The sequence below is a fragment of the Lolium perenne genome, chromosome 1, assembly GCF_019359855.2.
Source record: "Lolium perenne isolate Kyuss_39 chromosome 1, Kyuss_2.0, whole genome shotgun sequence".
Lineage (NCBI taxonomy): Eukaryota > Viridiplantae > Streptophyta > Magnoliopsida > Poales > Poaceae > Lolium > Lolium perenne.
In genome coordinates this window covers 264,565,329-264,586,861 of record NC_067244.2, presented here as the reverse complement: position 1 = coordinate 264,586,861, position 21,533 = coordinate 264,565,329, and the positions used below count along the sequence as shown (strand labels likewise).

General features: G+C 46.3%; 1 protein-coding gene and 1 long non-coding RNA gene across 11 annotated transcripts; both read right to left on the bottom strand.

The window, feature by feature from the left end:
- Window positions 1–2,993: 2,993 nt before the first annotated feature.
- Window positions 2,994–8,541, bottom strand: LOC127327838 (uncharacterized). 10 transcript variants are annotated; one of them, XM_071825027.1, is made up of 12 exons: window positions 7,813–8,541; window positions 7,559–7,741; window positions 7,345–7,440; window positions 7,142–7,238; window positions 6,993–7,051; window positions 6,777–6,795; window positions 5,917–6,027; window positions 5,524–5,613; window positions 4,793–4,893; window positions 4,579–4,648; window positions 4,395–4,479; window positions 3,671–3,731 (listed from the first exon to the last, which is right to left on the bottom strand). In XM_071825027.1, the coding sequence occupies exons 5-10, from the start codon at window positions 7,004–7,006 to the stop codon at window positions 4,621–4,623; spliced, it is 363 nt and encodes a 120-aa protein (XP_071681128.1). In that variant the 5' UTR covers window positions 7,007–7,051; window positions 7,142–7,238; window positions 7,345–7,440; window positions 7,559–7,741; window positions 7,813–8,541; the 3' UTR covers window positions 3,671–3,731; window positions 4,395–4,479; window positions 4,579–4,620. The 10 variants fall into 10 exon arrangements, 2 of the variants coding, with proteins under 2 accessions (XP_071681128.1, XP_071681127.1); XM_071825026.1 differs by lacking the exon at window positions 7,345–7,440 and having other exon boundaries at window positions 7,813–8,538; XR_007868750.2 differs by lacking the exon at window positions 7,345–7,440 and adding an exon at window positions 2,994–3,319 and having other exon boundaries at window positions 4,579–5,608; window positions 7,813–8,514.
- A 1,389-nt stretch (window positions 8,542–9,930) lies between these two features.
- On the bottom strand, window positions 9,931–14,226 carry LOC127327837 (uncharacterized). Its single transcript, XR_011750791.1, has 5 exons — window positions 14,041–14,226; window positions 13,794–13,859; window positions 12,343–12,439; window positions 12,043–12,237; window positions 9,931–11,774 (listed from the first exon to the last, which is right to left on the bottom strand). It is a non-coding gene; the product is annotated as an uncharacterized lncRNA (long non-coding RNA).
- Between the last annotated feature and the right edge of the window lie 7,307 nt (window positions 14,227–21,533).

Here is a 21,533-nt window from a genome sequence, read left to right as displayed (position 1 = left end):
CAATTCTGTTTATGGATCATGACCTACGAAGGCTACAAACCTGAAATTAATTTTGTCGGCGTTCGAGCAAGCTGTCAGGTCTTAAAATAAATTTCCATAAAAGCGAATTGTTTTGCTTTGGCGAAGCCCAAGGCGAGGCAAACCCGTATGCCGAACTATTCGGATGTGGGTTAGGCAGCTTTCCGATTAGCTATTTGGGCATTCCGGTTCACCATCGGAGACTCACACTTGCTGAATGGAAACTCGTTGAGGAAAGACTTGAAACGACTTAGTAGTTGGAAAGGTAAATTACTATCTCTCGGTGGAAGATTGGTTCTCATTAACTCGGTACTCACAAATGCAGTGCGTATATGATTTCCTTCTTCCAATTGCCTAAGGGAGTCCTTCATAGATTGGACTATTTCCGATCTAGGTTCTTTTGGCAAGGAGATAGTGAGCGAGAAAAAATACCGGTGACAAAATGGAGTGTTGTTTGCCGTCCTAAGGATCAAGGTGGACTCGGCATCCATGATCTAGAGGTTAAGAAACGAGCTTTGCTAGGTAAATGGCTAGCTAGGTTGTTAACCGAGGATGGTGTATGGCGAGAATTTCTTTGCGGAGGAAGTATGTTGGCTCAAAGGCTATATCTCAGGTTAGTTGGAAACCGGGAGATTCGCATTTTTGGGCAGGCATAATGGCTACTAAGAAATACTTCTTCCCACATGGCTCTTTCTCCATTAGAGATGGAGTCTGAGATAAGGTTACGGGAGGATATATGGTTGGGAACAACCACCCTCCGTGAACAATATCCAGCCTTGTTCAATATTGTGAGACATAAGCATGATACTATACGAAGGTGATGGCAACATCACCACCGTCGATAACATTCGGACGTGATCTCGTTGGCCCTCGGTTGAACTCTTGGAATGAGCTAATACCGAGATTAGCTTGTCCAACCGCAACAAGGATCAGATGAGTTTCGTTGGAATCTTACAAAAAACGGGGTTTTCTCTGTTAGTTCTATGTACTCAGCTTTAATTGAACCTATTCAACCGGTTTTTAATAATAAATCCATTTGGAAGATGAAGATACCACTAAAAACTAAGGTCTTTTCTTGGTACCTTCGTCGAGGTGTAATTCTTACTAAAGATAATCTTGCAAAGCGTAACTGGCATGGGTGTACTAAGTGCGTTTTCTGTCACGAGGAGGAAACAATAAAACACTTGTTCTTCCAATGCCAGTTCGCTAGATCTATATGGTCAATCATTCAGATAGGTTCCACCTTATATCCTCCAAAAAGCGTTGCAAATATATTTGGCAATTGGCTAAATGGAGTAGATGCTAGGTTCAAAGTTCTTATCAGAGTGGGAGCGATAGCAGTTTTATGGTCGCTATGGCTATGTAGAAATGGCAAGGTTTTTGATAATAAAAATTCTTCTCTTATGCAGGTCATTTACCGATGTACGGCGTTGCTCCGTTCATGGTCGTCTCTTCAGCGTTTGGAGGACCGCGACCTATTTACGGTGGTGTCTTCACGCTTGGAGGAAACGGCGAAAGATTTTATTACCCAACATGGGTGGCTGCATAGTAGAAGGATTTTACCTCCTACAGTCTAGTTTTTTGTTTTTATCAGACATAGTACTCGTGTGTTCTCTTTATCTGCTTCGTTTCTTCAACTGGAATTTTAGCGGCTGTGTGCATCCTGTTATGCAGAGGCCGGGTGTATTGCTTAAACATGAGTAATAATAAAGCGCCCTTTATCGAAAAATAGCCATTGTTCACTGCTAAATTTCAGAAAAAATTGAATCCTAAATAACAGAGCAATACCAGACTTTTCTTGTAGGATTTTTGTCAAACACCTTATGGCATAGATAAACCAATACCTGCATAAACAAATCTGAGAATGTTGGGGGACTGGAGAGAGAGAGAAACATGCAAACAAATACAAGATCTATGAGGATTAAATAGAGAGGAGGGGGATGGAGTAGGCTTCTCATCATCTCATCCACCACTCCTACAGATTCAACATCAGGAGGTTCCGCACTCCTTTTCTTAGAAGATGCAAGGGGAAGAAATAAAGCCATTCCGCTGCACAGGGAGGAGTTCCGGACCTGGACATGAAGAAATTACCAAGGCCCTAGGGATTTTGTCACTAATGCCATGGAGGAGAGGGATCCTGGCGGCCACCCATCTCCCGACAACTACCCATCTCCCGGCGACCTCCTCCTTTTCCCATCCCAAGCAGTAGAGAGAGGGCACGGTGCTTTTTTCTCCAATCCCATCCAGGCAAGGGTGTGGGATTATGTACCTTGCCAAAATAAACTGCCGGTTATGCTCCCTCGTGCTCGCGCCTCTACCGGCGGCGCCGCTCCTGCGCACCCGCGACACATCCTCCGTCAGTAGCCGTGGCGGCGCTGCTCCCGCGTGCTCGCGCTTCCACCGGCGGTGGCACCCCCGCGCGCCCGCGAAACCACCGGCAGCCGCCGACGACGCCACCACCCGCGACGCCATCTCCAGGCGCGCGCTCGCCGCTGCAATCACCCAGGCGCGCGCTCGCCTTCATCGCCGCCATCTCCAGGCGTGCGGTCGGCTCCGTCGCCCAGGCGCGTGCTGGGCGCCGCTGCTACCATGTTTCTTCCCGGTTTGAGGCCGATGGCGCTCGCCGGAGAGGAAACCGGTGGCGACTCACCGGAGAGGAAACCGGCAGCGGGGGCGGAAGCTGGGGAAGAGGTTGCTGCAGGATTGGGGGAGGATTGAGATAGGGTTTGGCTGGGCGCTAGGTTTTGTCTCGCACGAGCGTCCGTGTTCAACCGAGACCCACCACGTCCACTTGCCTCGCGAGCCTGTAGCCACACGTGACTCAACCAAAGCACACCCCAGGTAACAGACGAGCGGGTCAACCAACCGCAGGCCCCGCGTGCAGCCGCATGTGAGTAGAGTGGCGCCATTGCATGGCTTAATCTAGCCAGTGGGGAGCGACCAGAATCGACGGATGAGATGCACCGATGAAAAGATCCGACGGTCCACGTGCTCAAATCGTTGTGAGGCCCCCTATGGGGGGCATCTATTACACCTTTAGACTAGATTTAGATGTGCGCCTTGGCGCACGATCCCGTGAAATTCGCAATGATTTACATTTTATATAACAATGATAAAATAAGTTGAAAAATGGTAATAGGTTTCTTTGATTTTACAAAACAAAGTCTATAAGATCAAATTAGGATAATGCACACGAAATCATGAGAACCGCCGGAAGAAGCAAGGAGCAACGAAGGGTTCCATGAAGCTCGATGAAGGCCTCCCCGTCTTGCGTGGAAGAATCGACCTGACGAAGCAGCACCTGCAACAGCAGATGACAATAAAATTAGGAGGTGAAGACTTAGTCGACAGCTACATCCGAATCAAGGAAGCACACCATCATTTTAAGCTAGTGACTTATAATAGTCAGCTACTACCATTTTTGAAAACTGAAGCCACAACTTCTTGGATGCTGGTTTGAAGATATCGGAGTTAAATTTAGCTGTTTACTCTGCGTCCTTGAACATGCATGCAATGAAAGCTACCGAAGTATTAACAAATCAAAATATCATTGCAACCATGATTCCAACTTTATAAGACATTGCATTTGCATTGGTCATGAAGCATTGACCTTACTGAAACGAAAAGGCATAGTAACGACCAGAGAGTTCACCTGTATGCAGTCTAGTCCAGCACTCGTAGGAGGTGCTGCCATGTCATTATTCATCGCCATCCTACAAACAACAAAGAGCTCAAATTTCTTGTGAACCAAAGAAAAGGCAGTCTGGTTTGGGCCACGTCATTGCAAAGCAGGTCATTACAGAGAAATAATAGTTTACGCAAGTCCATATAAATCAACTGATTAATCAACATATTTCTTATGGAAATGGTCTGTTCGATGATAAGAATGAAACACAATTATTTACTACTGTTTTGTGTAAAGGATCTTCAAGATGCTAGACAACTTTGCACTGCTTGATAATACTTGATCAGTATTCTCACATAGCACAGTATAGTTCCTTGAACTGCAACATCCCTTGCAGTAATGGCCATAGATATTGGCAATATCTAAAATTGTTGAACATCACTTACAACAACGTCAATAGACACAAAAACCTAATCTAGTTTCCTATCATTTTATTCAGAGCAAGACTGAAAAAAGGAAAATTATTCAAAACTGACTTAACAGGAGAAGTGATTGCAACAGTGGGCATCACATATATTTCGCTTAAATGAGTTAAATAAGTGTATATATAAATAGATTAGCTTAAGAAAGAATAGTAATCATGTATTTTTTTCACTACGATGTATCTGTCACGTATTTCAGTAACGAACAATTTGAAAAATCTGATATTCAATGTCATATATGTAAGATGTCTATGCAAAAAGTATGGAACCTGTGAGCACAGAGCTAATCCTTTTTTTTGTTCTTGGTCTCTGCACCCAACATGCAACATAGCTTTCTTCATCGAGGACTTATGCCTGGAACCATCAGTATAAGGCGACATTAGAACACACAGAAATACACACGTGTATATGACCATCACCATGATTTTTTTTCTAAGGAAGAACAAATATTACCTCTTTTCTGTTCCCACTTTAGCATGTGTGTTTCTAATGGATTCACACGGACATGTGCAATGACCTGCACCTGCAGTTTAACAAGCAAATGAAGAGGAAATCCTGGAGTACCAATGATTGCAGAAAAGAAACAGGCCTGCACCTGCAGTTTAACATCCCTGGAGAACATTCAATACAATGTCATAATAAAAATGGTTAAAAAGAGGAGTCTCACTCAGTAAGCATCAGCATAAACATGAGCCAATTATACTTCCAAGGTTGGGTTTGGATGGTACTGTACTTGGTAATTTCAAGAGCAACAGCAGAGATGCCATACTGGTGCAGATGCCAACAGTAAGGGTATCAATAATCAAAAGTAGACAAAATTGTCAATTAGAAGTTGCTACAGTCTGAACAAAATAGTTGCGCATACCAAGGAGTCCCTAGGAATTTCACTTGTCATCGATCTGCAATTTCATCGAAATATCTAGTCCCTATAGAATACTGTTGCAATGCCTAGTGCAACATATGAGCCTAGTGCAAAAATAGCATGCAATGCCTGCAAACTATTTGAGTCTTTCCCTGATTTCTTGCATTTTGTAAAATCATGGAGAATTAACAGACAGTAAGGATTTAACCATCTGAATCCAAGAAGATATATATACACAAGAAATATGCAGGCCGTGTATTGTTAATCTAAGGTCTAATCAGTCAATTACATAATTAGATTGCATGGTACCTGAAGGCGTTTAGGTAGATGGAAATTTTGCCTGATCACGTTTGTTACGTACGGGGATGAACAACTTAAGTCGCACAAATGTTCAGGGGAATAGAATGTGAAATGCACTATATGCATAAAGAACACTAACATCACATCTATGAAATCTAGGATCTAGAACTTAAATCCGATGTGTAAACTAACCAAGAAGTAGGGAACAAAGAGGGACTTACTCTACCAGGGCATACCTCAATAATTGTGCTGGATTCTGTTTCTAACAATAAAACTACAGCTCTAGCTTCAAACTCGCCAGAACAAAATAGAAGAGGCCATCTGGACTAAGAAAATTCATCAGCCAATTTTTTATACACAATGAAAATAACTGTGTTCCTCATATATTTATAAAATCAAGCTAGTTCTATATTTCAGCAGTTAATCAGGAGAAAGATACCAGGAGAGAAACCTAGTTGATTATAATGCCAATGTAACCTACTACCTCAAACACCCAACGCCACTTTATCCTAATATATATACTAAGAAGTGCTTGAAAGCAAGAGACCAATTCTTAAACATGGCAGACAAAAGCAGCATCCAAATGATTAATTATGGGTTTCCCATTTGGAGTATTTAACTTCACATACTATTAGCATGAGGCGTGATATTCTCCATCTGTCTTTGCACAAGAACACTCCATGAATAAGAATTAAGGGAACATCCTTCAGCAGTGCTCCTTCCATTTCTCCGATGGGCACCTGTGCGGAGCAATGCGAAATCAAAGATTATGAAATGCAAGACACCGAGGCTTTATAAGAATGTATATGTTTCTTCAAAGAAATATACAGGGATGGTCGATTGATTACCTTGCGCAAACTTGAACTGCAAATAGAATCTATCCTAATTAGCAGTTCTACTGATGCACATATAGGAATAAGAACAGAGAGGTGGCACATAAACCAATCATTCGCAATTTTATTTTACCCTCGAACCTATAGGCACGACAACTCCTCGCACGAAAATACATTCTCTAGTCTACAAAAAATTCATTTCAACAGCTATAGCCGGTGCAGAACACATCGGTATAATTTCAGTGGCAAATGGTAACCCATCTATTACCTGCCATGATACATCAAAGAGAATCTGCCCAGGCTTGCATATGGTAAATCTCTGGTTCCAACTAATCAGAGTAGGCCAAAAGCATATAAATAAATAGATAGAGAAAAAGGTAGCACGTGTGTGTCAATGTGCAACAGAGCGATCAGCAGGGAGAAAACCGTCCACCCAAGCATTGTGTATCATTCAGTAGCAAGCCGGAAGAGAAAAATGGTAAGATTTCCAATAGAATGATAGTTATCTAGTTTTATGGAAGATTGAGGTGTATCATACTGACACTGAGTGTGATCAAACTCTGTTGACATCTAAGAACTGGCCTTCTAACAAACTTATATCAACTAAAGAATAAGAAATAGATATAAATTGATGAATTTATCAAAGGGTAGCTCACCTCACAGGACACTGTTTCTCTGCAAAAAGAATAACACAACTATCAGCCTAGAATAAATACGGTAATCCACTAACAGTGAATAAAGGTTCATTTTTGTTACTGTTAGTCATATGAACTGACTATAAGAGCAACCAAACAAAACCATTAGCTGGAGAGAAATTATGGGGAGTGAAAGAGAGAAGGAATGAGACAAATCAGAGCAAAAGAAAAGATAACCTTCGGCTGCCCATGGATTCATGATTGGGGGGGAAAGTGCTTTACATCATGAGAGCACCCTGGACAAAAACATGATCACAATCAATGTGATCTAGTGGTGATATATACATACAAGAGAGATATAGATCAAGGAAATGAATAGGACATACCTTGAGGGCGGATTACCAGCAGAGTGCGGCGATGTGCTTGCAAGATATGGGCCCATTCTTCTATTATTAAGCTGCATCTTCTTCCTTTAGAATACACCTGCACCAAAACAGAGGGTAAAATCAAATAAGTAACCAATAGACAAATGCACAATATGATTGACAAAGAGAGAAAGGCCTAATTGAACTTGTCCTGGACCACGAACCACAGCGCTGCAAGCATCCTCAACCTCTTCTCTAATTCATGTATTATTATGTTCATAAACCGATGGTGAACAATAAGAAGATGCTACAACCAAGACCTACATGTCCGCAATACTGACATTAATTCAGTGCTTTCTGAATAATTCCTAATATTGTCTAAATCAGGAACACATGGACGAACTGGAGATGAACAAATTAAAGGAGAGAAAAAACCACCTAGTTCTTTGGATCGATGCCAGCAGAGGATGGAGGAATCTTGGCATTCTGAACCCATCCTTCCCATGAGACCTCTTCTCCTCCTTGGATCCACCTGGTCATCGCCGTCTCTTCACTAGCCTAGGGATCGCACTACAGCGCCGGCCATGACAAAACCACCGCCCCAGAACGCTCCCCTCGCCACTTGAATCAAACAATTAGAGGTCAAACCCCTGGAAGGATACAAACGCGTGCCAAGCTCGAGCAGATCCTACCTTCGAGGCAGCACCGAGCCGAGCCGTGATGTGCTCCGAGGCGGCGAGCTTAGTGGAGGGAATGGCGGCCTCGGCATCCGACGGGATAGTACCACCATTCCGCCCGTCCGGCCACTATTCAATCTTGGCGATGTGGAGAGAAAAAAAGGGGGCGAGCAGACCATGGGGAGGCGGTGACCCTGCTCGACGTCCTCTCCTTGTCTTGGTCGGGGAGGAAGAGGACGTGGATGGCTGCAGCTCAACATCTTCTTCTCTTGCTCAGGGAGAGAGAGTCAGAGAGAGCAGACCAGGCAAAATCGCCAGAGACGGAGGCGGACGGGAAATCGATGGGAGGCGGGAGGCCTGGCTCCTTCGCGATGCGCGGGGGCAGGGAGGGGGCGTCGGCGCGACCGGCCACTCGCGGATTGGAGAACTCCACTGGCTCGCCGCCGTGTCCGGCCGTCCGGCAAGCCTCCGCCAGCGTTGCGGCCGGCCGTCCGGCGAGCCAGCGCCGCTCCATCCGCTCGTCTGGTGAGACTCCATCTCCGCGCTGCCGCGTCCGGCCGCCCGGCAACGTCGCGGCCGGCCGTCCGGCAAGCCAGCGCTGCTGCATCCGTTCGTTTGGTGAACCTCCACCTCCGCGCTGCCGCCTCCGACCGTCCGTCGCGGCCAGCACCACTGTTGTTGGATCTGGAGCTCGAGGCGGGGGGGGGGGGGGAGGGGGGGGACAGCGGGTCGGGACGGCGCCGCCGCCGCGGCACACGCAAGGGAGCGGGAGGGGAGGAGACGAGCAGATGAACGGGATTGTGGGGCTAGGGTTTGAGGGGGATTGGAGGAGACGGCCTTTTTGTCTCAGTGGGGGGGATTTTTTTGTCCGGCCAGTCTTCGTGCACCGAAGCCAACCCCACCTACGGCCACTGACGGGCGGGCCCGGACGTTGGTGGGACCCACGACCAGCCTCAGACGGGTAGGACATCGCTGGTGCATGGATTTATCTAGAAGCTGTGAGCTAAAAAGCAACGGACGAGATTCGCTAGGCAGGACGATCCGACGGCCACGAGACGCAAATCGTTGTGAAGCCCCCTATGGGGGGCATCGTTTATACCTTTAGACTAGATTTTGATGTGCGCCTTGGCGCACGACCCCGTGAAGCTTGTACCTATGTTTATTTTGTATACATTTGTAAAGATCAATAGTAAGCAAGCAATGAATGAAAAGTGAATAACTATCCATTACAAAAATTATCAGTTGATAAAGAGGAGGAAAAGAACATAACATATCATTTGTCTTATATCAGTCTGTCGCTTCCCGGGCGGTCACCTTGATCCCTCGAGTACCTAATCAAACATGAAGCCAGGGACACAACCCGGCCAAAAGGATGGGGGGCTGAGCCCTAATCTCACCGCCATGCGTCACCATAGCGTCCGCCACTTTATTACAGGCCCGAGTACTGTTTCTTTGATCCATATGAATATAAATTGGTGGTTCTATGTAAAGAATATATCTATCTACCCTAAGAATTAAAAAAAATGCAGTAAGCAAATAATGAGGTAAATAACTACTTAAACCCTACAAAACAGTTTACTGCCAAAACTGATTCATATAAATGGGAGATCATCCAATAAGATGGGAAATTAGCTTTTCTGGCCAAGTAGTACCTTAGGGTATCAACTAAACCAATGCACAACATTGTTAATTAAATAATTCCTCGGATCAGATTCCCGTATAAAAGGTCTGGAGCAAGCAAGAGGTAGTCGACAGCCCAACAGATCACTGTGCAAACAGGAAAATAGGATAAAAGTATAGATACATATGAAAATAAAATTAATGGCTATCGGTAGATATGTTTATCAAATAAACAATTAACGTAACGTAGCTGAGCTACTTCTTACATTACATTGAAGGTAAGAACATCTGACATCCTCATTAAATAGAACTGAATTTCTTATAAATGCAATCTAAAATAGAGTGAACAGAAATCTATGAAACAAAAAATGATTGGATAAATAGTAGCCTGGCCTTCATCTGTTTGTCAAGAAATCAGCCTGTTCACTTTTATCGAAAATTGTCCTGCTCGTGAAAACTACTGAAGGGAAAGAATGATGAAGTTAACCTCCCCATCCAAGGACCTTCGAGAAGCTTCCTCGGAAAGCTAGCTTGAATGGAAGCCATTTTGCCTGCAGAATTCAGAAGTATCAACATAGCATCTGAAGCCCAAATGACACTAATTATAAAGCGTAGCACAGAAGATTTTCCAAGAAGTGAGCAGAATCATCAAGATATGAGTAGTAGACTACACCTTTGCAGTATGGGCACAAAAGACTAAGGTTCGTTCCGACAGCCGGCAGCGTTTTCACCATGCGAGGGTTCTCATTCAAAGAATTAATGGAGCAAGGCAAAAGAAAATCTCATCATATGACTAACAAAAAGAAAATGCCAGTAATTCAAGAGAAACATTAGTCTATTACATTCGAAAATGTACACCAACTAAGCTACTGCAACTATGGCATAGAAGCCTGGAATATTGCTGCTAGCAGATAGCCTTTCCCTGACCCAAATTAAATTGCTTAAAGCCACGGCATCAAATACTGAAATACATACTTAATATTTATTCACCATAAACTGAGATAACATTATGAACTAACCATATAGATGGCTTATGTTTTCACATGATTATCCTTACAGATTGCTAATTTATTTCCTAAGAAAATATGGCTACCTCAAAGGGAAAACATGGCAGTTCGGTAAGCAAGGAACAACTTTCCTTGATGTTCCCTGATGCACACAATTGGGCACTCAAATACACGCTGATACATATATGCCAAAACAAAACAGAGGGCCATGCATTCAACTATTCAAGATATTTATTCGCCTGCATGCTATGAAGATTTGATTTGATCCTGATTGCAGGAATCAATGGACATATCAAACATATCTCCTACTCGACATCTATCATTCGTGGCAAGCAGTCTAGTAAGACCACTCAGAAGATGCACAATTCAATTGCATCCGACAGGGAAAAGGACCTGACATCACATGGCGAGTGCAGTTGTAGGCAGAGTAAAAAAAGAAGAGAAGAACACACAATTTACATGCATAGATGAGAGAGTGAGTCTAAGTTATAGGACGATGATCTTTCTGTTGAAAACTAATTGACAACGGCAATGCAATTTTAAGATTGTCAAATGAATACTAAGGTTATTTTGAAGTACTTCAATAGATCGACTGTAGGCCAACAACATCGAGCACAGTGGCACACACACCATGAGGAGTACCGATGGTTGTTTTTCTGCATAAAACACTGTGTTTGATTAATATCTTACCATGGCATGTTTTAGAAACAATTAATGTCCGGAATTGCCAGATCGATGTACCTCACGTAAGTCATGTAAATGAGTCGTTTTTCCTATTTAGCATCAATGACTACATGAACCAAACCAGAGATCTGCAGTTTACATATTGTTACTACAAAAACCTTTGTATGCACGTGAGGTTATCATACCTAAACCAATGATTTACTTCCAGGCCTGGAAACATAATATTTTGATCCATTTGATTCGCTCACTCTGTAGTTACAAACATAGAGAAGTTCTCAGCCAGTGGAAGCACTTCATTTACTAAAGTTATTTCAGTGGAGTAGATCCCTAAGGGGTGGACGACTGTGTTGGACTGTATCTGTATGCAAGTTGTGCCATCCCCGAGACTCTGATTCCACCAGAGAGGGACATGAGCTTGAGGAGGAAGGCTGGAGGGCCACCCGCCGAGCCAATTCATCAAGTATTGGAGCAATGGTAGGCAGCGATTGCATGATTTGTGGTTATAGGAAAGGAAAGGTAGGTAGAGGAATACCTGAACGCAGCCGAATTGATTTCTAGGCATCGAGCAGCGGCACACAGCCCGCCTCGATGCAGTCCGCCTCCGTTGGTGCCCAATGACATCACAATCTTTGATGTAGCAAATAACTCATCTTGATTCTTGAACAACTATAAAAATTAACACAGTAAAAACAACATGTTTTTGGAAATCACAATTCCGGGCACAAGATTAGCAGCCACTTTATACAGAGATGTTTTTAGGATCTAAGAAGAATCACCCGCACCATCAATTGCATGCAGAACTAAGCCCACTGCTGTAAGTTTATTTAGAGGGGCCAAAAAGAAATCAGGGTATAAATAAACATAGCGCATCAAGAAAAAAAACACCTTCTGTAGGGACGACGGTGGATTGGAGGCGAGATGGAACCACCCTTACCCTTTCCTAGATCATTAGAATCATCATGAACAAGAACTGTCCTTCCCAGTATGGAGTGAGGTCAGCTTAATGAAATCTTCATGCAAGAAGAGAAACGAATACCAATACAACAATTATTATACCAAGATGGTCAAATGATATATTATCCTTCAAGCCAACGGAACCTATAAGTCCTTCATCAAACTTCTGCAATGCCTGAAATAAATAACGGATGTATTAAAAACAGGGATTACATCAAGACAACAACTTAAACCGTAGTTGCCTAGACCTGAAGAAACATCGAGTAGTCATATAACTAACCATCTTTGTTGGCTTGTATGCTTCGCCGGTCACCCACATGTCATGTCATCATCCACCGGTACTTCATGTGACTTATTATTAGGATTAAAATGAGGTCCTGTTAAAAAAATAAGTTTGATCAGGACAACATAAAGTTCCAAATAAGGTACTTTCTTCAGATTTAAATCATTATCTACAGAATATGTAGTTTGCAAGAAGTTGCACAAGATACCTCCATGTAGCTTAGATAATAAAGATATTTTTATTACTTAATGAAACTATTATCTCAGCTCGAACGATTAGTAATACAAAATAAGCAATTAGCCCAATATGTCAAGAAGAGACCGTAATCTAAAGTCTACCAATGCACTAAACTACAATATCCTGTGAAGAAAATCGCTGCCCCATCTAATAAAACACAAGTAGACCATCTGAAAAGAGCAGCAACCAGTAATCCCATATAATAACTGGAAGGAAAACAATTCAACATTGGAAAAAATATTTCACACCCACACTTGACCTGCACTATTCTATGCACAGCATTATTAATTGTTTGAGCTGAATTACTCCACCAACATGTACTGAAGACATCTACTCAAGTGGTTTCCATTTGCCATCAGTGGCGTAAATTTCCACAGGCAAGATAATTTTTTGGAAAACAACCTCAAGACCCAGGTTTCTCTGGTACTTCAAAATTGGCATGTGAGAGAACCATTTATGTGATAGAAGCGTGTTGTACATGAGTAGTGCTCTGCTATGGTTTGCTAGGTAGGACTTCAATGTTCTGTACTTCTATGGCGTTCATGTACTCAAACACAGCAGGGGGGGGGGGCGGGATGGTAGGTCAAACATACGCATGTCACTCTGGTACTTCATCACGCTTCCATAGTCCCATGTATACATTATGCAGAGAACCAATGATGAGAAAGCTTACATAATAAAAATACCTCGATATAGCTTACATAATAGAGATAATTTTTATAACTTTATGAAACTGTTATCTCAGCTCAAACAATTAATAATGCTACAAAATAATCCATTAGCCCAATATCTCAAGGAGAGACCGGAATTTAAATACCACAATTCACTAAACTATAATATCATCTGAAGAAAATCGCTCCCATCTGAAAAGAGCATCCGGCAGTAATCCCATATGATAACGGGAAGGAACAAAATTCAAAATTGGAAAAAATATTTCACAACCACATCGAACCTACACTATTCTATGCAAGCTTACTACCAAAACAATGCACAAAAATGGTTGTCTATTCCGCCAACATCTACTGAAGTGGTTCCATTTGCCATCAGTGGTGTAAATTTTCACAAGCAAGGTAAATAATTAATAATATCATATGTCTATGAGTGGTAACTGGACATCGGCTGACTGTTATTCAACATAGTATGTTATGGCCATGCCAGATTCACAACACCATTAGATAGAAACAAAAGAAAAATACAGGAGAAACACGCACCTTCTTGCAGCTAGCTGATCCATCCTGTGACTTCCACGAACTTTTCATCCAATATAAATCATGGATCTGTATAAAAAAAATTCAAATAAAATCAGAGCTTAGGTATATTGGCAGGTGCAGAGAGGCAGATGCAGCATCTCCCAGCACAGCTTTCCATGATAGCCTAGTATTCAGGCTTAGAAGCAAATTCCCACTATCAAAGATTGATGCTCCCAAAAGATAGAGAGAGTGGATGAGAGAGATGTACCAGATCAAGCACACGCTCTCCTCCTTGATGCAAGGACTGACGACGATGTGGGCGGACATGGAGTACACCACATTCCCAAGATCAACCGTGAGACAAATCACTCGAGCAGGATCTGCGGCCGGCCGGCCGGCACGCCGCCATGCCATCTCGTGCAGTAACGACCCACTTTCCTCCTGTCGGTGAGGCAAGCGGCATGAGAAAAAAGAGAGGTGGATTCCAGAGAGAGGGAGGGAGAGGATACCTGTTATCCTCAGTACGCTCTGTCTCTGATGCGAGGAGGAAGAAGATGGTGGCACCATGGAATCCGTCTTTGGCGGCTTGTGGATCTGCCCTCTTCTGCTCCCCTGCCCAATGAAAAAGGGAGTGGTGGAGGAGGAGATCCTCCACTGGACTTCACCACCGCTAGCTACTGCTCTGCCAGATCCTGAGTTAGGTAGAGGAGCGGAGGAGGACGAGAGCACCACCTCAACATCGTCGCCCCCGGCTGTAAAGAGAGTGAGAGAGGAGATGAGACGGGCGAGGGAGAGAGAGCAGAGACGGGCAGAGATGGAGGAGGGAGAGAGGGCAGATATGGCGGAGGGAGAGGGAGGCGTACCTGCAGGCGACGCCTACGACCACTACAAGGTACACAGTGTCGACGTGCTCGGGATCAAAATCGCCGCCGCGCTTGTGATCTTGTCGTCGCCACCGTGCTCTATGTCAGACACGGGGTGGACAAGGAGGCCTCTGCCTCCGTCGCCGCATGGTCACCTCCGCCGTGTTTCGCCAGATCCATTCACCCCACCACCGCTTGCTCCTCTCCTCCCTCCTGCTTCTTGATCCTTTCCTCTGCGCGCCGCCATACCACGGAGACGTACGAGGGAAGAAGAAGAGGGGAAAAGAGAAGATAGGGTTTCGGGGTGAGCTCTCGTTCTCTCCCCAATCTCCATGTACGGGGCCAGGGGCAGCCGGCCGAGGGGCCTCGCCGACATCGCGTTGTAGCGAGCGCGTACGGCGTCGCCTCCCAGCCGCCACGCGCGTCCGGCGGTGGAGGAGAAGGACGAAATGGGGATGCGAAATGGCAAAAATGCCCCTGGTGGACAATCAAAACCACAAATTCAGCCACCGCGCGTTACTGTTTGGCTGTACACCACAGAAGCTCACGTACACTCGGTCGCTGCCGTCCGGGCCCCGCGGAAAGAAGTCCCACAAATCAGTGGCTGGGCGGGTGTATCACGCACGGTGAAAAGGGAGGCTTCGCCTGCTGGTTGTCCCACGCTCTAGTCGCGCCTAACCAAACCAAACTTACCCCATGTGAATGACGAGTGGACCCGGACAAACATGGGTCCCGAACGCAGCTGCAGCTGGGTAGACCATGGCCGTTGCATGGCTTGATCAAGAGAGTGTTGCTGTCTAGAATGGATGGCCAAGATCCCCTGCCTAAAAGCTGATGGCAAGATCCGACGGACCAGAAGCTTAGATCGTTGTGAGGCCCCCTATGGGGGGCATCGTTTATACCTTTAGATGTACGAAGGGCATTTTCTCTTCAGGAGGAGGTATAAACCACTGTCCTGGACATCCTGATTTGTGTGCTTGGTGCTTGGCCTATGAACATTTTACTGATGATAACATATCGATCTCCCTGTTGGTATTTAATAGGCTAAAAAATCTATATGTTATTGTATTTTTGAAATGCATTTTGCACAACAAAGTTACACCTTTTTTTTTGAACAAGAGTTACACCTTTTTCAAATATAATTGGATCATACAACAATTGTTCTTGTAGTTTAATTAATTGTACTAGCACACAATGCCCGCACGTTGTTGCGGAAGAACAAGCACAAAGATCGGCATTGCTATAGTAGCACATTAATTAAATTAAAATAACAATATTTGATATGTTCAAATCTATACGTCAGTCGAATCAATAAATTCAAAGCTTTACAAATACAACATGTGAAAATATATTAGTACATTGCAAGAGGAAAAAATAAACTCGAGTCATAAAATCATGGACGACAATACCATGGTGAAGAATCTTTCAACACCATCTAGTTCCATCGACATATATAAGAGACCACGGAATCATTTGTCAACCTTGATATAGCACGCTGCAATCAGTTGTATAGTAGTACATCTCCCAAGCTTTCTCTTTCTATCTTAAAAAATAATTGAGTCATGAAAATACACGCAGCCATACATATCCGGTCCGGCGAATTGGCCAAGGAATGCAACCGACGCCCCAAACCCTCGAACGCAACTGCTCAGCCACGCGATTCCCGATAGCCTTTCACCGTTTCTCTTCAGCCCTCGCCGCCGGCTCCTCCATCAACTGCGGCACCGCCCCAAATTCGCACAATCCTTAGAGCATCCCCACTCGTTGGCGCTCCCCACGCCCAAATCCGGCGAAATTTTCGTCCGGATTGGATGAAGATTTGGCGTGGGGAGCGCCGAAGTTCCAGCCGTCCCCCCGGCAGGAAACCCCCAACCTCGACCATTTGACATATTTCAAACAAATTCAACATAAAATTTAACAAGTTCGGCATACAAGAGGACGAAAATTGCTGAAACAATTTCGGCGATAACAGTACAATGTTTAACAAGTGCTGAAACAAATGAAGCACACAAATTTCACAATTTTTCAAACAAATTAAGACAGACTAGTTGGCGTCGGCGTTGGCGTTGCCTCGGAGCCTCCATATGTGCTCCACCAGATCATCTTGCAGCAGCTGGTGCATTGTAGAGTCTCGAATCTCCTGGCGCATAGCAATGAAGGCGGCCCATGATGGAGGCACCTGGTGATTAGGCTGTGCAAGAGGACCCTCTCTCTCATATGGTGCTTCTTGCTCAGCCAGAGGAACCGGATGCTTTCGCTCATCTTCAATAATCATGTTGTGTAGGCACACACAGCAGTTCATCACCTCCCACATCTGATCTTTGGACCAAGTCATAGCGGGGAACCGGACGACAGCAAATCTCTGCTGTAGGACACCAAATGCTCGCTCGACGTCTTTTCGGCAAGCTTCTTGTTTCTTGACAAACTCGCAAAGTTTGGGGGTGCTAGGGTTGGAGATCGTCTTCACAAATGTTGCCCACTTTGGATAGATACCGTCTGCAAGGTAGTATCCTTTGTTGTAGTGCCGACCATTGATCACATAGTCCACCGGGGGAGCATGACCCTCAACAAGCTTGGAAAAGACCGGGGAGCAGTTTAGGACGTTGATGTCATTGTTGGATCCAGGCATACCAAAGAAAGAGTGCCAAATCCAAAGATCATGGGTAGCCACTGCTTCAAGTATCACAGTGCAGCCTTTTTTGTGACCCTTGTACATTCCACCTGCCACGCAAACGGACAGTTCTTCCATTGCCAATGCATGCGATCAATGCTTCCAAGCATCCCTGGAAAACCTCTAGCTTCATTTGTTGCAAGGATCCTCGAGTGTCTTCGACAGTGGGTGATCTCAAGAAATAGTCCTCGAACAACGCTATGACGGCCTGCAGTAACCGGTAGAAACAATCAAGGGCGGTGGACTCCGCCATCCGAAGATAGTCATCTGCAGTATCACCGGAGCTCCATACGCCAAGATCCTCATAGCCACTGTGCACTTCGCGGTGGACGAAAATCCAACCAAACCAGTGCAATCCGCCTTGCATCTGAAGTAGGGATCAAAGTGGCGGATGGCATACACAATTTGCAGAAATAGCTTTCTGCTCATCCTGAAACGACGCCGGAAAACAGTCTCACCGTGCAATGGATTGTCGGCGAAGTAGTCGGCGTATAACATGCAGTAGCCCTCCATTCGCTGTCTCGGCTTGCACTTCCGGCGACCTCGTGCCGACCCACCACGCCGACGAGTTGCCAGTCCGGCGTACATGCTTGCCAAGCAACCAAGGATCATCATGTGCTCGTCGTCTTGGGCGGCTGCTGCCATCTCTTCTTGCATAAGCTCGACGAACATCTGCTCCTCCTCTTCGTCCGAGTCCATGGCCGGCGAGGCAAATGGACGAACACCTGACGGGCGTGGTCGAGGCAACCCGAGCCGCGAGCGACGACGAGCAAGCAGGCCGGAAAACAGGCCGGCGGAAGAGCAGCCAGATAGGCCGTCGTCCAAACACGGCGGAATATAGGCAGGTGGGGAAGGAGTGGCGGCGCAATCTGGGCAACAAGCCGGCGGGGTGGTGCCGGCGGCGAGAGAGATACGAGGGGTGGGGGAGATTTTGAGCGACGTGGCGGTGGGGTTCGTGCGTCGAGTCACCGACAGATCGGGCCCTTCCCCGCTTTTCACTCGTCCGGAGTCCCCGAGAGCTCCCCGGGGGGCCGGGGGGGGGGGGGGGGGCGTGGGATCGCCGGATGAATTTAGGCCCAAATCCGGACGAAAACGAGGAACCGGGGGCGCGACTGGGAATTTCGCCGTCCGGATGGAAAAAACGCTCGCCGGGGGCCTCCTCGGGGGGACGAGTGGAGATGCTCTTAATGCCGTCCTCTCTCTCGCTTTCGTTGGCAGCCACGGGGCTCACATGGCCCATGTGTTAATTCCTTCCTCCTCTTTAGTTAATCTTAGACCAAACGATAATGGTGCTGCTTATTGTTATCCAAGGCGGCTTGTTGATTCCGGAGAGGTTGATGTATATAAATGGGTGAAACTGGATATGACAAATCGAGATGGGACTATTGCACAGGTCTGAGGTGATACTAATTTATTTTACGTTGCCTGTTGGAAAAGTCTTTGCAACCTATTTGTGCAGACCAGGCCTTGTAACGGAGCTACATGGCCCATGTGCAATCCGGACAGTTCGGTGACCCAGAGCAAGACAACACGTTTGCACAATAGTAGATGGCCCATCAGCGCAGAGGTACTATCGGACAGAGAAAATATCGGGACCATGTGAAACGTTTTTCTTTTCACGTTCATTAAGCGGTGGTAACAGCCGTAATTCTTATCAAAAAATATGGACAATATAAAAACGGACGAAAAATAGGGGAGAAACCTTACTTCCTTTATTAGTAGGTAAAGATAAGCTGCAGGAATGAAAAATGAAGAGCACAATACCAGGTACTAACCTATAGGAAAACCAGTCTTCTGGCAGTATTGTGTGTATGCTCAGAAAGTCAAACTCGCAAAGTCAGTACCATGTTGCCTTCTTGGAAGAGATCGGAATACCACCAACATTGTCGCTGAGGTTGAGGCAGCGCTGGCGTGTCCCGACTCTCCAGAGTTGATGTCGTCTAGGAAGAGGTATCTGCATCCTTAAGGAGGTCTGAAACTATTGAATTATCACCAATCATATCTTCTAATTATTAAATTATGGTAATTTTGATTTTACTGCTTACAGGATTTCTTCTCGCATATATGTGCCTTTATGGTTAATGCTTCATTCAACTTTGGCTAGCAGCTAGGGTGCGGGATCGATTGAACAGTGTATTGCAGCATAGCAATGGAGTGTATCTAATCCAGAAAGGCATGCATAAAATCAGATATGGGAGTGTATATTATTTGTGAGCAAAAAATGAAATTGTTTGCAGTTGGCAGTTCATTGATATTGTTAATCTGGATTTATATGCCCTTTGGTCTCCCTATCTGCGGCCACGCTCTTTGGGCCACTGATTATTTATTTAGGCATTTATTTAGACAATCAGAAAGTGTGTGCATGTGCACACTTACCAAGACATAGTTTTTTTTGAAATTGATACTTCACTTGAATTTGGAGCATAACGAAAACCAATCCACATATTACACGGGCATCGCACATGCACATTTACTAATATTTCATCAATACCTGCTCAGAGCAATTTTTCCATCCATCCTCTCACTCTGTTCCGTATCCTATCTTTTCAGAAACTTGAAGACTTCATCACTCTTAGAATTACCTTCATCTGATGGCATTTCTTCTCCGAAAAATATTCACTGGAACATTTAGGGTGTGTTTGGTAGACTGGGTCACCTCAGAGATTCTCATCTCAACCCAGCTTTTTACAGTTTTTGTTGTTTGGTGGGTCGGCTCGGGTCAACTGGGCAGTGCCCACCTCATACGAAAAAGGGCTCTCAGCCCTGCCCGGTAGAGAAGCTGAAATCGAGCTTCACACATGGGCAGGGCTGACCTCGCCCGGAAAACCCCCCGCGCGTCTCGCTCCTGGGCCGAAACCAACTGGGGTCACCCGCCCGAGCCCTCATTTCCCCCCCGAAACGCTCTCAATCGACCTCGACTCCAGGCCTCGCTGCGGCCTCCCCGTCTCCAGTCCTGCGCCGCCGCCTCCCCGGCTCCAGTCTGCGTTGCGGCCTCCCCGTCGCCGGCCTGCGCCGCCACGCCATGGACGAGCTCCACGACGCCATGGACACGGGACAGCGCCGCCATGGCCAGGGACACAGGCCAGCGCCGCCATCTCCCCGACAAGTCCCGCGCCGCCGCCTTCACGACTCCGGCCTGCGCCGCTACCTCCACGACTCCGACCAGCGCCGCCGCCTTCCCGACGCCATGGACACGAGCCGGCGCCGCCGCCTTCCCGACGCCACGGACACGGAGCGCGCCGCCACCTCCCGACTAGTCCGGCGCCGCCGCCTTCACGACTCCGGCCTGCGCCGCTACCTCCACGACTCCGGTCAGCGCCGCCGCCTTCCCGACGCCATGGACACGAGCCAGCGCCGCCGCCTTCCCGACGCCCTGGACACAGGCCAGCGCCGCCACGTCAAGCTAGGGACCCGATTGCTTTTGTTTTTTATGTATAGGGACTCGATTGCTTTTTCGTTTTCTTTTCATGGGCCTTTCTGTAAAACTAGGACCTCAGCCTGGTTGAACGCATCAATGACCACCAAACAGGTTCTTATCATAGCATGGTTGAAGGCACCCGACCCACCAAACACATGGAAAATTCTGGATCCAACTTGTATGAGATGAGCATGTCTTAGCTGAGAAAGACAATCTGTAGTGAGCCGACCTACCAAACACACCCTAGAATCTGTTTCACTTTTTCTCGGATCTGATCGGGTTATCTGAAATGCATTCTGGGCTGAGACTGAGAGTGAGGCCGCTATAATCATGCTGGGCCTGCACGGGCAGACCACTAAAAAAGTCTCAAAACGCAGTCTGCACTCACTGAGAAAAATAAGGCAGTCTCAAAATTCCCCGCACCTCTCGGTTCCGGCAGCTCGCCTCCGCCGCCGCCGTACGCGCCGGCGCGGTCGTTTCCGTCGCAGCAGCAGGCCGGCCGGCCGTGCACGGGATGGAGAAGAGGAAGAAGAAGGAGGACGACGAGAAGAGGGTCAGGTGGCAGCGGCGGCGCGGCGGGGCCGTGGGCGAAGTTTCCCCAGCGATCTCCTCCCCGAGATCCTCCTGTCTCTACCGGTCGCTCTGCCGCCGGTTCAAGTGCGTGTCCAGGGCTTGGCTCGCGACCCCGCCGTCCGGAAGAGGTCTCCCCAGACGCTCTCCGGCTTCTTCTGCTGCTCCCTCCGCCACGGCCGCTCGCGCCTCGACTTCCTCAACCTCTCCGGATGGGGCCGGCCGTGCGCTAGTCGACC